The sequence below is a fragment of the Balaenoptera physalus genome (genome assembly GCF_965194825.1).
Source record: "Balaenoptera physalus genome assembly, chromosome: 4".
Classification (NCBI taxonomy): Eukaryota; Metazoa; Chordata; class Mammalia; order Artiodactyla; family Balaenopteridae; genus Balaenoptera; species Balaenoptera physalus.
In genome coordinates, this window is record NC_138891.1 from 91,147,944 (window position 1) to 91,165,174 (window position 17,231).

At 37.9% G+C, this 17,231-nt stretch overlaps 1 protein-coding gene across 2 annotated transcripts in view; it reads left to right on the plus strand.

The window, feature by feature from the left end:
* The window catches only part of IFT57 (intraflagellar transport 57), a 58,588-nt gene that overhangs the window by 20,842 nt on the left and 20,515 nt on the right, over positions 1-17,231 (plus strand). For both annotated transcript variants that reach the window (XM_082460500.1, XM_082460499.1), the window contains exon 6: positions 11,785-11,907. In XM_082460500.1, the coding sequence (XP_082316626.1) occupies positions 11,785-11,907 (123 nt within the window). The remainder of the gene's footprint in view (positions 1-11,784; positions 11,908-17,231) is intronic.

Genomic DNA, 17,231 nt, shown 5'->3' on the forward strand with positions numbered 1-17,231 from the left:
TTATTTTCATAATCTGTCACCTGAATTATTATGGAAGGCCCATTGGACTCAATCTGCTGTCACGTAGGGTCTCCCCTACAGAAATGACTAAGGGGAATTAAATGAAAAGTAATACAATGATTTTTTTTCCAGGAATCATTTGAAAGCCATCCTTTTATAAACGGGTAGGTTGTATTTCCTAAATCAACACTAACAGCCTATATTTATTATGTAATTCAGTATATTAGATGCATACCCAGAATGTGTGCTTTTTTTCAGTCCTCCTCTGCAAACGTACAATCTTTAAATACACCCACCCCCACCCATCCCCCCCTAACAGTGTTAGTGCTTTGAATATCTGACTAATGATTCACTTTCATCCAGGACATCTAGTTAGTTACTAAGACCTGTGGATGCGGCCTTTGAAATCTCTCTCATGTTCATTTCCCCACCTCCCTTTTCCAAAACATTTTTCATCTTGCTCCTCAATCTTACTTACCAAAACATGACTTGAGTCAGATCATTCTGAATTCAGTAACTTTTGATGGCTTTTCGTTGTCTTCAGGTCAGTTTATACAGATTATAAAGCAATACATTTCTGGTCTGGCTTTCAAAACCCTTAGCGATTTGACAGCTGTCCACATAGCCAACTTTATTTTCTTTCACTGGAATAACTTTTCCAGGTAAGTTAAAGAGGACCTCTCATAGGTTTTGAAACACCTCAGGAGTATATCTGCTCTCTCATCCTATCCTCTTTTCCTTTGTCTCTTACCCCAAATGCCTTCCATCATCTCCCTACCTGACTCTTCAATGTTCAAGGTTCAGCTCAAATTCTGCCTTCTTAGTGATACCTTCCCTTCTCACCCAGCCCCATTTAATCCTATGATCCACAAATCTACAACCCGTAAATCTTCATAAAACACAACTAGCATGTTCTTTTATGAGGATTTTTTTATCATTTTATTCACTGTCCCTGGAGTAGCACAGTACCTGGTATATAGTAGGTACTAAATAAAGTTTGGTGGGTTAAGTTATTTTACCTTGTCTGTAACTTTACTTTGCCTCCCCTCTGGCTTAAAGGACAAAATTCACATTCCTCAGCCTGTCCTCTAAGGTCTTTCACAATATACGCAATTTTTTTTGCTCCCCAGGATTCACCTTTTTAAGCCCCTCATCTCTCTTCTCGTATGATCTTCACAAGCCATGTTCATTCAGTATTTCATATTTTGGCTTATGATGCTTTCCTGCCTATATATACACTTGGCTTGCCTTTTCTGCCTGTTTACATTCCAAACTTCCTTGTAAAGTTAAACTTAAATCTCACCATCGCCATTAAAATGCACTTCTCTCTCTTATTCAAACTCCTAAAGCATTTACCACCTGTACCAGCTAGTTTTTGGAAGTTAATCAAACTTATATTTTTACTTGTTTTTATTGAAAAAACTTTATTGTTTTTAAAAGGGAAGTATATTCCTTGGTTTGTTTTTTTTTTAAATGAAAGCGCAAAAGAGTACAAAGAAAAAATTAAAAATTTATTCAAATCTCAGCACCCAGATATAAACATTATATCCCTTTACGCATAATTGCCCTGAGGTCATGTAAGATGCTAACATTTAATGAATCTGGATGAAGGGTATATGGGAATTCTTTGAGCTACTTGTGTAATTTTTTGTAAGTCTGAAAAAAATTATACTGACACAAAAATAGATTAATGAAGTAGTGCAGAGTTCATAAAATAATCCACATATACAGTTATATTAGTATATGAAGCAATGCAAATCAATCAGGAAAACTAACTATTCAATTAAATGGTGATGGGATAACAGGCTACCCATTTGGAGAAAAAAGATGGACTCCTCCCTCATATCTTACACCCAAATAAACCTCACATGGATCAACAAATTAAAAAATGATGAGGCACAAGAATATGAGTGGCAAGTGTAATATTCATGGGTTGAAATAGGCATAATAAAGCATGGCAAGAAAACTAAAAACCATAAAGGAAAAATACTAATAAATCTGAATGCATAAAAATTAAACCCTTATATATGGAGGGGTGAGGAACACCATAAAGTTAAAAAACAAGTAATAAACTGGGCGGATATAGTTGTAACCTATATGACAAAGGATTGATAGGCATACAGTAAGGTGTTTCAGAGCTTGTGCTCTAGGGTAACATTGCCTGGGCCCTGCCACTTACTAATGATGTGACATTGGGAAAATTACCTAACTGCTCTCTACCTCATTTTTCTCATTCGAAAAAAATAGGAATAAGGCTCCTTTGATTCATGGTGTTATTACTGGGCACTTAACCCATATGTAAAGGCATCTAGTACCAAGCTTGGCATATAATAATGATAATTATAGCTGCTAACATATATTGAGGGCTTACTATGTACCAGGTATTGTGAAAGCCTTTCAAATACATCATTTAATTTAATCCCCATGTCAACCCTTCCAATGAGGAGAGGGTACTATTATTATTCCCATTTTACAGATGGGAACCCTGAGGTTTAATGACAGCTACTAAGTGATGAAGGGGGGATTTGACTGGAGACGGCATTCCTGACTCGTCCACTTAACATTTACATCATGCTGTGGTGATTCTCAAGACAACTTAGTTCCCTTTTCCCTGAGTCCTGGGAATATTTACTCTTGACAGTTAATTGGACTTTCATGTTCCTCTCAGTAGGTATATGAATCGAGTTCTTCAAATGTATTTGAGCACTGGTATATCCATGTGGTTACAATCTCAAAAGAAACCTTATAGAAATTTGTCCCATTAAAAAGTTAGACTTATTTTGCACACTCTACAACAGCAGTCCCCAGCCTTTTTGGCACCAGGGACCGGTTTCATGGAAGACAATTTTTCCACGGACCGGGGGCGGGGGTGGGATGGTTTCGGGATGATTCAAGTGCGTTACATTTATCATGCATTTTATTTCTGTTATTTTCACATTGTAATATGTAATGGAATAATTATACAACTCACCATAATGCAGAATCAGTGGGAGCCCTGAGCTTGTTTTCCTGCAACTGGATGATCCCATCTGGGGGTGATGGGAGACAGTGACACCCAAAGTGTGTTGCTTATGGCCATTTTACTCCGTGATCTCGTTTTGGTTGCTGTCACTGCAGAAAACCCTGCTTCACAAAGATAGGATGTTGGAAACGGAAACAGGCTTTTCAGTGCTTTTGTGGCAATCTCAGGATACTCTGCCTTGACTTTAATCTAGAACATATGGAGATTTGAAGTTGTCTCAAACATACTTTTAAGGCCACCATCATTTGCGATCTCAAGCAGTTGATCCTCTTCTAGCACGGACAAAGTCAGTTGCCACTCACTGGTAGGGTTTTGATATGAGTTTGCAAGCAATTTATTTATTATGGTCTCTGTGCAGTCAAACCTCTCTGCTAATGATCATCTGTATTTGCAGCCGCTCCCCAGCGCTAGCATCACTGCCTCAGCTCCACCTCAGATCATCAGGCATTAGATTCTCATAAGGAGTGCGCAACCTAGATCCCTCACATGCACAGTTCACACAGTAGGGTTCACGCTCCTATGAGAATCTAATGCTGCCGCTGATCTGACAGGAGGCGGAGCTCAGGTGGTAATGCGAGCAATGGGGAGTGGCTGTAAATACAGATGACGCTTCACTCACTCACCGGCCACTCACCTCCTGCTGTGCTGCCTGGTTCCTAACAGGCCACAAATACAGGTGCATGGCCCAGGGGTTGGGGACCCCTTCTCTTGGTATTGACCAAGTATAGTATTTGAGCACTGGTATATCTATGTGGTTGCCATCTCAAAGGAAAGAAGCCTTTTAGAAATTCATGCCATAAAAAGTTAGACTTATTTTGCATACTCTGCAACACCAAGTATAATGTCTACATTAGTTCCTCCAGACATACTTCCAGGGGTGCTTTCTTTTGGTTTTATTTTGAGAAAATAAAAAGTCAGAGATGGTTTTATCGTAGCACTTAGTGTACCAATGTAGCTAAGTAGTTAAAGTAGTAGCAAAGGTAGTTTGATGTATTAAATAGAAATAATATTGGAGGTTAAATTCCCATTCAAAAATAATTTCATATTTCTTATTGGAAAATTAAATTTATTTTGTGTTAATTTGGGGAGTTTTCTTTTTACCTTTTTTGATTTGTTGGAGCATAATTTATTCAAATCTTGGTTCACATTATAACTTAGAATAAAATTTCTTTTGATAGTCTTAAAATTGAACTTAAGAAAACCTTTTATGAACTTCATATATTTAAAGACAGAGGCTACCATCTATCTATTTCTTTTGATAGATTAGACGGGGTTTAATTTGGTTATTCAGAACAAATCTGAAGATACATTTTTTATGGTATTAAACATTTTCTTCTTCCTAGTAATATAGTGTTAAATTATGTAAAACCTAATTTGGAAAGAAAATAATGAATCAAAATCACAATTTGTGCTTCTTTAATCATGAAGAAGAATTGGCTTGTAGGGACATGAAAGGTTTTAACTCTGCCTTCAGTATAATTTGTTAAAATTATTGGATTTTGATGGAACACTCTTCATTGAAATAACTTATCCCTCTATCTAGCTTTATTGATAGATTGTAAGGAAACAGGGACACTAGATATCCTTAGGAGAAACCCTGTTTAATTCATAGTAAGACCATATATACTATATTAGCCTTTTGGCCACCTATCCTATCTTGCAAAAACAGCAGATGAGGAAAAATGAAAAAAAGGCCTCTGAGCAACCAAAATAAGTATAAACACTTCCATTTAAAAAGATTCTGTGAAGAGTCGTAACCTCACTGCCCCCTGTCCCTGAGTGCTCGCTTTTCCCTGTATTCTGACTTTGCCTAAATTCTAACAAGCTTGGTTATTAGGCTTCTAAACCCACAGCAGCCTAGGAGGAGGAAGGGGTGCTACAGGCAAGCAGGGAGACAGCCACAGGTGATCACTGGCATCTTGATAACAGGAAGCTACAGGAACAGTTTACAGACAGAATGTGTGCAACTTTAGTTATCTGGGATCATTTAGTGTGCGGTCAGTCATATCCAGATTTCTCCGCCCTGAGGGCATCATTGTATTACGGAATAGTACATGCAATACGAGACATCAAAAAGATTAAATAATAAGCAGTAAGGGACTTCCCTGGTGGTCCAGTGGTTAAGACTCCATGCTCCCAATGCAGGGGGCCCGGGTTTGATCCCCAGTCAGGGAACTAGATCCCGCATGCCGCAACTAAGAGCCCGCACACAGCAACGAAGATCCTGTGTGCCGCAACTAAGACCCGCTGCAGCCAAATAAACAAATAAATATGTTTTAAAAATTACAGCCAGTAAATGTCAGCATTTACCAGTATCCAGAATCCAGTCTGACAGTGGTGTCTGATCTTCCTAAGAGGTAGGGATTTTGGCTTGGTAATTGTAGACGTAAGCACCTCCACTTATTCTCGTTTCATTACTGGTTCGGTGTTGGGATCTTCTAACTCTCCCTTCATCTCCCGTTTTCACCTGGAAGTCTGTGAATCCAGCTTCTGTCCAGGCCCTTACGATCTAGGTCCTCCCAGCAGGCTCCCATCTGAACTTGTGATCTCTCTGTAATGTCTGACATGGGGACTCCATTCCCAAGGAAATGTCTTCTCATTTCCTTGCCTGAGCAAGGTGCCTGAGCCTTGAGCTTCACTCTTGGGTCTGCCCATGCAGCCATATATGTTCCCTTTACCAGACACGGTCTCAGTCAGTGATAAAGGGATGTTTTGTAGGGTTGCCATAATTAGTCAAGTTTTAGAAATACTGCCTTATGCTATTCCCAGCTTTCTTCTTTATTCCCAATGGGGGGATATCTTAACCAGAGCCAACTGCCCAATCTGGCTTGGACCCTTGGGATCAAAAAGATCCTGTAGTACAAGGCTTTTGTTGTTATGGACCTAGCAGAGTTGAAATGAGTGGAGTTAACTCTTGCTGATATCAGGAAGTCATAGTCAACATTTCTCTGGCCAGTAACCTGATTAGTCCCCGAGTTTAATGATAAACTCTTACTGGGTTTTCCAGTAATGAGTGTGCAGTACCCATTAGGAATAGTCTCTCCCCAAAGAGGTAGTTTTAAGTTCTTTGTTTTAAGATGGCAACTCAACAGGTATACCAAAAACATGACCAGTGCTTCCACTGTATATCACCTGTAACAGTTTTCTGTATTAATACTTAATAGGTCCGTCTCTCTCTGTTAATACATTACTCCCCGTACTGGTAGCCGTGGCCTACCTGGAGTCTCCAGAGTTAAGTAAGAGGTTTTGTACTTTGAAGATGTATCAGGTTTTGTAGTCATACTTAGCCTAGTTGACCAGCACAGCTTTGCAGCACTATGCACGCTATCCAATGCAAAGGGCTTTATATATCCTCACATGATCTCCCTTACCGATGTGCAGGGCCTTCTCTTATTACACCCCTATCATCATAAGACCAACCACATCCAACTATGTATATTTATGTGTGTTTGTGTATGTGTGTATAAATACATACACACACAGAGAACACAGTATTTCTTCAGATGCTTAACTATCCCATTAATATTACTTGGAAAAAGGGGAGACTACTTTCTGGAACAGGATTCTGAGCAGGCTAGTAATATTGCATGGTTTTTTCTTGTTTGTTTTTGGGTTTTTTTGTATTTCAGGTTCACTTTATTATTTTTTTAAATTTATTTTTGGCTGCGTTGGGTCTTCGTTGCTACACGTGGGCTTTCTCTAGTTGCAGTGAGGAGGGGCTACTCTTCATTGCGGTACACGGGCTTCTCATTGCGGTGTCTTCTCTTGTTGCGGAGCATGGGCTCTAGGCGTGTGGGCTTCAGTAGTTGTGGCATGTGGGCTCAGTAGTTGTGGCTCACAGGCTGTAGAGCGCAGGCTCAGTAGTTGTGCCACATGGGCTTAGTTGCTCTAGGGCATGTGGGATCTTCCCGGACCAGGGCTGCAACCCGTGTCCCCTGCATTGGCAGGTGGATTCTTAACCACTGCACCACCAGGGAAGTCCCTCAGGTTCATTTTAGAAACAAACTTCTCAGGATTAAGGTGATGGTGACATGGTTCAGATCAAATGTCTTGGTGGCAAGCTGGGGAAAATCATAGGAGAAGATCCCAGGCGTGTTGTCTGTCAGCTTGGCAATGATGTTTGAGCATTGACCAATGTGCTTGGGTGCAGGTTGTGAGGAAATAAAGATATCGTCATCCTGTCCTTTATCTGGTCCACAAGTTGAGAGCAAAGAGCTCCATACAGAGCTCTTGATATAAGGCTGTGCAAGGCAGATGGCCCTCACATCAAGTGTCTTGAGTGGTGGATGACCTGTGAAAACAAGTTCCTTGACAAATTTTTTAGTGACCGTGTGGACAGTAATTAGCTTGGAAGGATGCTGTGGGAGAAGACACCACAAATATAAAGTATATTTGAATTGCCTTTCAATCAAAAGAAAAAATAGAAGTGACCAAATAAAAATATTTGGAGCCTATGAAATTAAATTTCACTGACAAAGAAATAAAAGTGATCATTTTACATATGAAGAGGCACCCAACTTCAATGATGGCCTGGGGAAAATAAATTACAATGCCAGTATAATAGTTTTTATTTCCATTATATTGAAAACTTAAAGTGCCTTTGTAGCATCTCTCCTCATCATCAGTGGAAACAAGCCCTTTGCTGTACTCTTACAGGGAGTATACATGACTAACATCCCTTTTGAGGCAGTTTGTCTCCCCTTTTGCTTCTTCAGGATCTGGGCTTTAGGGGTTCTGTGGGGCTGATGTTTGTGTGATGACTTTGATATTTCCTGTGTTCTTGGGCCTCTGGTCAGTCTCCTTCGGGCACTGATAATTTGATTTCCTGGCCCTCAGTCCCCAGGAAGGTCACAGCTTCCGCCGGAGGAGCCCCTCCAGAGCTGGCGGCGCTGCGGCCGTGGGCGGTGTCAGGGTTGGGGGTCACTCCACCCTCCCATTGGGCTCTGGGGCGGCTCAGCGGCAGTGGAGGGAAGAGACCCTGAGCCAGGAGTTGCAGCTCCGCATAAACGCGGGCTCCATTCTGGGCGGCGGGGGTTTGGGAGGTGGGGCCCCTCTGCCCTTAGTCATTACGGGAGGGAGGGAGGCAGGGAGGCAGGGGCACCCAGGGAGGGAGTAGCCCGGAGTTCCAAGGTTACGTTAGGGGATGCCTTAGACTGTTATCTTCAACTCTCCCTTTGGCAGTCTTAGGGTCAGTTCTCATCAGTTTCTTTTTCTTAGGACCAATTATTACCCCCGTTAACTAGCCTCAGACTCTTCCTAATAGGCTGTAAACTCTTTGCAGGCAGGGATTAAATCCTTTTATCTCTCCATACCAAGCACAGTGCCTGGATTCTTACCTTGAATGTTGTAGGAGCTTAACAAATGGCTTATTGGTAAATTAATTAATTATAAATGAGACTTCGGGATAACCTGTGTCTTATTGAGCTTCTAATTGTTTCTTCAGCAGCATTAACTGGAAAGTGCAATTTCCCAGGAGCCATGCTTTATCTTAGTTAATGTTGTTTCAGAGAGGGACTTTGTCATGATGATGTAAAATTTTGATTAAATGGAAACAGCAGTTTATTTCTCTTTAACTAATAGCTCCACATAAAATACCATTTGTTATTAGAGAAACAATCGGAAAGGAAAGGTTTTCTCAAAGTATTATAACCAAGGCGTGGTTAAAATGATTTATACTTCATATGTAGAGCTTTCTCAGTTAATGTATCCACTTATTAGGCATTAGGAAATTCTGAGTGAGGAACAAGGTTATGAAATAGATGTGCAAAGATGGAAGTAGGAAGAGACTGTATAGTTTGAATAAGTTAATGCTGCTCTACCAAGCCTAATGTTCTCTTTTTTTGCCCTTTCTTCATTTAGTAACTAGGCCATTTCCCCCAGTATATTAACTATAGCCTAGGAATGAGTGAAATTTTTGAGCTGCTACATTATATCATTTCAGGACATTGGGAGTAGGAATTAGCAAATTACTGCCTGAGGGAACCAAATAATAAGCTAAGAAGGGTAAATGCAACTTACTGAAGGGCCCAATATAAAACCAAATAGTAGTATAGCTTATGCACGGGGCTGTCTTGATGTGGTGTTTGATCTCCATGTACTTTACTAACTCTTAGATTCTGAGTCCGATTCAAACAGAGCCAATGCTAACCCATTTGCCTTTGTGAAAATTAGAACGATGTGCCCTTCCTTGAGTAAAAATTTTAAGTATGTTATGCCCAGCTTGAACAATCCGATGTTCAGGCCTGAAGAAGGTGGGAATGTGGATGGGTACCCTCTCTGGCTTTGTTTGGTGATTCTGGACTCCACCCTCCTGTAAGGAAGGGAAGAAGGAGGGATGGGATGGAGGGGATGATGGGGTTGGGGAAGAGTGGCTCAAGGATTTAATCAGTAGCACCAGTTTCAATTCACCCAAACAGTGGTTCTGTAAGTCAAACTTATTTTGAAATCAGTGACCAGAACACCTACGTTCTATTAAGAATCATACAGAACTGCTGCTTAAGAGGACGTGCCCCTTTTTGACTCAGTCTGGCTCTGTGGGATTGGGATGTGAGGCTCATAACCCTGGAAGGAGCAAGCCTGTGTATATATCATACACACGCTCCAAATGTCAGGGCTCACATCCCACTGGTAGTGTGTACATCCTCCCACCCCCACTGTCATCCTCATAAGTCTACCCGGTTTTTTACAGAAAATGAGCCGGTCAGAATTGGGCCTCCTAGAGCCAGGGATGGGTACTGGGATGTGCCAGTGAGTGTGCAAGTATGTGAACATTAATGAATGTCAGTGTGGAGTTTCATGACTGAGAATTTTCCCTGTGGCTTTAGGTTTCCACTGGGAGACCCAGTATCTCTTCTCATGCCATCACATACATGCTTATATAACGTCACACGTGTCTGCTTTGTGAATACTGCCACCCGTCCCCAGCTATGATGCTATTGTGCTACCTTGGATTCAGTTTATATAGGTCTATAGCATTATATTAGGTACTCAAAATAATACAATGTTTCTATATTTAAATGAGCACTTTAATGTTTAAAATAGAATCTTGGACATTATTCACTTGGAGTTTCCACATTTTACTTTTCTTAAATTAATGCTTGTATTTTTTATACTAACTGAATAAATTCAGACCACATATTGTGAAATGTAAAAGCATATATTAGTTACCCATTCTCTAATTGCGTGGTTAGAACTATATAGCCCCCTGAATTTCTGAACAAAAAGCAATATATGCTCCTTTTAAGGCTCTGAGTTTGTTCAGAACTTGCTAATATGAGCTGGGAGGTAGGAGAGAGAGAGAGAGGCTTTCTCACATCAGCAGTGCCCTAGAGACTCAGTCAGGAGTCAGTTCAAAGCCCCTAAAGACCTCAAGCTCCCCCCAAAATTAAATCCCAATATAAGGTTATTCTTGTACTTAGTGTTATACTGGACAAGAAATATCTTTTAATGACATAAATTCACACTGAGAATGTAATTTCACCATGAGGTTGTTTATATAGTCTTTTATTTTTAAATGTTGTATTATGGGAAATTGCAAACATATACAGAATTACAATGAGATAATGAACCCTTATGCAACAGTACCTGGTTTAACAGTTAACGTCTGGTTGATCCTGTTTCCTCTAAAGCCCCTCCCTCCTTTTCTCTTTGCCCCATAGTATTTTAAAGTAAATTTCAGACATTATGTAAATTCACCTGTAAATATTTCAACATTTATCTCTGATTTATAAGGCCTTTTTTTTTTAACATATCCACCATGCCATTGTCATACCTATAAAATTAATAATAATTCCTTAATATCATCTAATACTCTTCAACATTCAAATTTCCCTGCTTGTCTCAAAAACATCTTTTTACAGATTGTTTAAGTTAGAATCCATGTAAGGTTTATACATTGTATTTGGCTGTTTGTATCTCTCAGGTTTCTTTTTTTCTATATTAATAAATTTTTATATTTTTCTTACTCTTTAAATAATTTTTCAAGGGAGCATAAAAGGAAAAATACTACCAAAATTAATGCATTAAATTTTATCTTTAAATCATTAATTTTTACATTCTTTATGTTTTCAGATCCATACATACTTAATGCCGAAATGTGGAGGGCTGAGAAAATGGAAAAAAAAATTTTTCCTTTTCTGATTCAAAAACAGGCCTGAATTGAGCTTATTACTCAACAGCAGAAAACAAATGCAGAAAGTCGACCCCTACCCTATTTGAGTTCAAATAGGTCTGCATTAACTCACATTTTTAAGCTATATTATGGTTTGACCTAACCAAAATATCACCTTATAAATACAAAATTTGTAAACAATGTGCCCTTTACTTCTGGGATCTTATCTTTTTTGTCTTTCAGATTTTGGGTTTGTATTTCAGTACAGTGAATTCAAACTAAGACAATGTTTTCTTACCAAACATGTGAGTGTTTGTATCTTTTCTACCATTACCAATTAACATACCTAAATGGCGTATTCATTTGACAGTATTCTCATTGAGTTCACTCTGATATCTCAAAAAAATTATTCTTTGTAAAAATAGTTAAATCACATATTTGCTTCTTTTATAAATACTAACTTTTCTATTCTACCAGGTTGGTGCATTATTTTCTTTCAACATGGATAGGAGGACAGAAAAAAATTTCTTCTGCTGCTGTAATTTTAATACTACCATGCTTGATATAAATTGTGCAGTGCTGCTAAAATGCCTCAAAATTTTACCATTTCTTTTTATAAACTCTCAATCCTGTGATATCTTTCCTTTCTTAGGATATGAACGAGTCTGCCAAACAAGAAGATATTTTGGAATCCACAACAGATGCTGCGGAATGGAGTCTAGAAGTGGAACGTGTACTACCACAACTGAAAGTCACGATCAGGACTGACAATAAGGTACAGAAGAGAGAACACATTTTGTTCAGATAGATTTTTATAAGGCCATTTCAGGGTCAAGGGTACTCCCAGTTACAAAAATGATTTAAGAAGGGATTCAGTTTCCAGTGTTTTATTTTAATAGAGATTTAATAAATTGTTGTTGAATGAATTAAATAATGTAATATGGCCCACAAAGCAAGGAGTGTATCTTTAAAATGATTTGGAACACATCATATTTCCCTGGGATTAAGGCGTATTTTCTCAATACATTTTGATATATTTTCTTGGCAATCATATTTTGTTTAGGTGAATAGTGAATGAAATTGGAATTCTATGACTGTATACTAACTGAGTAGAGTTAAAAAATGGTTTAGAACTCTGCTGGTTGGCAAAACAGAAGGCGTCCTGGAAGCTACCTTACATAATCTACTCAGTACACATGATTAAAAGTTAAATATTAAGAAAATAATCAAGAAATCATATGCAATAAAGATTTGGGGATTAGGCCAGATGAACTGGCCCGTTTAATCAAGTTTCTGCTTACTTTTTACCTACACTTTATGAGTAAGAACTTCAGAACAAGCTAATGGGTGACTAGACAATACTACTCTCATTAGTATTATAATAATCTCTATAAAAGGGGCTAGAGAGACATCTAGGTAAAAAAATTAAAGGATTTTTTTCCTTGGAGGCTAGAGACAAGCCCCAGAATTATGGAACAAGGTTCTAGGGAAACTTGTCACTCTACAAATGTGGTTGTATGTCTGCTCCCCAAAGTAGCAGCCATACAAAGATTGCTGTTTTCAGTGCCTTGGAAGCTAATTCATACTTCGATTGCCTGGATTTGGGCATGTAGAACTGTATCCTGGAGAAGGTAAGAAGTAGCCTCGACTCCTAGGGCAGTCCTAAAATAAGATAAGGACAACAGAGGTCTTCCTGGAGCGTGAACAGCTGTGGAACAAGCTTTATCTAGAGTAAGTGGGCAAATCCTGCAGCCTGTTTACTGTATATTTACCCAATCATTATGGAGGACAGCTATTATTTGAGTACATTGGGGGTAAATTCTCTGTTTATGTATCTCTTATATGTAAATACATATTAATAAGAATTTCTTTCCTGATTTGATCTCTGCTGGAAGTCATAATTTTCAAAAATGTAATTTTTTTGTGAAAATGTAATTTCTGATTCTTTAGTTTTGTCAGAACAAATTTCCTTCATACAATTAAACATCACTATTATTGTGACTGTAGTTAGAACGACATGTTAAAATAATTGTGTAGTTGGGAACTCTCAAGTACATCTTAGTCCCGTGAGGAAGCAAGTTTAATTTGTTTGCTTTCAAGGTAAGTAAACTCTTGAAATCAAACATCTCACTTAAAATCTAATAGGATCACACGAGTGTGTTTTTTTTAAGAACTGTCATTGATCTCCACATAATAGAGGTAACTGAATAAAGAAAGAGAGAATATAAATGTAACTGCTAACCTGTACAGTTTTATAAACCATTACTGCAGTAGTCAAAATCCTGGATTTGTAAAGAATCAATGTTCTCCTGATTTGGGGAAGAATTAACTAATTCGGAGTTGGACTCTTAGTCTCATGCCATTAATTACCAGCCTTGTTCTTATGAGGATATACTTTGTCATTAATTATACAGTCCGTGTTACAGGCAACATTCGAAAATGTCAGATAAAGTTTTGGGGGGGTTGGTATTTTTTCAAATATGTGAATGTCATTTTGAGTTTAGATTTTTGTGGTAAAAATACTGACATAAAGTTCTATTTGATTGCTTTTTCAGAATTCTTCTCTAGATAATTTAGTCCTTGTGTCCAGTGTTTCGTAAACCCTTCTTTCTCCTAAGTATTTCAGCTGTAACAAATGGGAATTACAGCTTTAGGGTCAATTCTTTATTCAGCTTACTTAAGAAAAACAAAATTATACGTTGATTTGAGAAGATAAGGGGCTAATGAATAGAGAAATGTTTTTCATGTCTCAGAAATAAAGTAATCTGGTTATATATGTGGTTTCTCACGGACTCATTATCCTCCTTAATCAGGAAGGGTTGACACCAGAATCATGGTAGATCCCATTCTTCGTCAACTCCTAACTCTACCAAAACCAAACCCTCTCTTTTACTTTTGGACAAAACAATAACCTCTCACTCACCACAGGCCATTTAGGACCTTTCAAGATTTCAACTTCATGTTTGAGGGGGAAGAAAAGGAATTAATTATTTTCAGATCAATGTGTTTTACTGATCACTGTTACATTAATTTTTAAGTAGCATATAGATGTAGGAGATAAGTAATATAGGGTCAGCATTATTTAAAACCATTATAAATTTCTTTAAAATTACCTTGTGTTAGAAGTAAAAAAAAGTCCCATATTTATTTGGCACTGGATCAAATATTTTGCTTTTTTTTCTCACAGGTTCATTTTAGTCCTTGTATGCGTCCCAGCAGTGTATTATAAAAAAAAGTAAATCTTCTTATCCGTTCTTTTTGCATATATTATAGTCTGTATGCTTGATGAGATCCTGTCATACACCAGTATATTATTTTGTATATTCTTCATAATGTAATCAGGTTTTTATTGCTAGGCTAGCTTATCCTTGTTTCTGGCACTACTTGTTACTATTACCAGTTCTCAAAGAATGCAAATAAATTTTAATATTAGCTTAAACAAATTACAATTGGGAAAATAAGTATGTTGCCAAAACTACAAATAATACATTCCACAACTGAAGATAAAGGATTTTTGTCATATGCTGGCTTGAATGGACTATATTAGCAGTTCCCTTTTTAGAGCTGGGTATAGAGAATGCTCCTGGTGATTACTTCTAGAGTAGCTATATACCCATCTCAGATCTGCCTCAATTTGGAATAATGTATCTGAAGACACAGTCAGAAGTTGCGCCAAGAGAGTCGATAAATTCAGCCAAATCCTGGGTCATTAACCAGGTCATTAGCCAACCCTAGTTAATGCCTCAGTTCTGACCAAGTGAGTAAGGCTCAGGCATCAATTCCTTAGAAGGGCAGTCTGAGGACACCTAAACTAGAGTGGACGTCGGTGCCACCTAATAAAATCGTCTACGAGTATAATACATCCTGGACTTTTTGTTCTTTCCTTTCTTTTCTTTACTCTTTATTTCTTTAACTCTTTCCTTTTCTGCTGTGTTTTTATCTTTTTTTTTAATTGTTCTTTATTAGACCCCATAGTAGTGCCCACAAGTGTTATATAACTACTCTGGTGGAATTTAAAACTAAGAGCAAACATCTGTGATTATACTCACTAGACTTAAATCTGTAACTGGTCAAGAATTTTCCTAATCTCTGAGTCTTTTTAAAACACAATTTTGTTGTTAATTATAAAAATAATACAGAAGTAATATTTCAAGGGGAGAGGAGGCAGGCAGTGTACTGTGAATTAGAAGCTAGGGATCACAAATTTAGTCCCACCATCAAATCCTGATTTATTGACCCAAAGTTTCAGAAACTTAGTAGAACTTTGGTAGCTATAAAGACTCAGAGAAGATGAAGCCTATCTCACACACCTTCCCTTGACACCCAAAATTCATATTTCTACCACTTACTAGCTGTGTGATCTAAGGCAAGCTACTATAGCTCTCTGTTCCTCCTCTCCTCATCTGTAAAATGGGACTAATTATATTCCTTACCTCATGGAGTTGTTGTAAAGCAACAAGAACAGTGTCTGACACATAGTTACTGCCTAATAAATGTTAATTATTGTTATGTTACAATATTGTTTTGTAATATTATTGTATTCTATGATAGCCCTCTCATGTTTGTGTCTGTATCAGTATTCAGGAAGAATTTACAAAATTTCTGCCCTAATGCTTCCATCATTTAAGGGAATATTGATAACAATCAGCCTTATATTTTTACCTAGGGTGTACTTGGATTCATATAAGTATCACTTTGGTAAATCTTTCTAATTTTTTCCTTAGTACAGGTATATATGATATGATGAAAATAATAATAATAAATGATATTTACTAAGCGTTTGCATTGTGCCAAGTGCTGTTCTTAGCACTTTACATACGTTGACTCATTTAATCCTTTCCACTGCCCTATGATATGCAGGTACCTTTTACTACAGATTAGGAAACTGAAACACAGAGAAGTTATTTGCCTCTGCCTAGTAAGTGACAGATATGATATTTGAACCTCCAACCCAGGCTGTTACCTATTCAGTTAGTGACAATATAGCATACTGGTGAAAAGCACAAATTCTAAACTCAGGACACTTGAGTATTCATCTTGTGTCTAACACTTATTAGCGGTTGGAGCCTGTGGGTAGGTTACTCAACCACTCTGTGCCTCAGTTTCCTCATCTGTAAAATGGAATTCATTATAAAGCCTACCTCAACAAAGTTATTAAAAGTATTAAATGAATTAACATATCTAAAGCACTTAGAATGGTGCCAGAAGAATCACTTAATATATGTTGACCACTATTTCTGTGTGCTTTTATGTATGGTGTTGAGATTTTACCTCTTTTTTAACATATCATTTCATCATGAGCATTTCCACATATCCTTAAAAATTATAAACCATAACTTTAGATGGCTGTCTGTAGTGCTAGAAGGTTACCGTCAACATCCAGCTGAGTGCGTGGTAGGGAGATGGCTTGGCCAAGCTAGGCAGGCTGGGGTCAAACCAGGAGCTCTAGGATCTGGGTGGAGAAATGACAGGGCATTGTCCTGCAAGAGGTGATGCTTAGGACATGGGCAAGCCTAAGGACCAGAAGATCTGAGAACACAGACCAATAGCAAGAAATGGATCGGCCAGTGGGTCATTTTAGAGAACAAGTGGTTGTTGAATGTGGAAATCCAGCTGAAAGAGAAAACATGGAGAGCAAGAAGCAGAAATGAAGATTAAATAGAAAATGAAATTTAGAAATCTTGTATACTTACTCATTGCTGCAAGAATGTACAGTCAGACCAGCCTGTAGGTTGTAGCTGCTGTTACCTGTTTTTAACCGTGTGAGGGGCTCTTCCTCAGGGTACTTCATGATAATTATTGAAGGATAATATTTCCTACTTGATTGAAATATTTTAAATTCCATAATAGTAATTTTTTAAACTTTTAAGTGAATCAGTTGACAGTTGCTGAGTTGAATAATAAAATGGTTGAAGCTGAGCTGCGAAAGATTTCTGCATGTCCTCTGTTTCTAGGGGAATAGAAAATGTGAATGCATATTCATATAGATTTCACTCTCTGTATTTCTGATTAATTTTGATTGCTAAATAAATACTTAATGCCGTTTCTTGAGGAAAATTATTCTATCTTTTTTAGTTTCTGTTTTACTATTAAAAACAG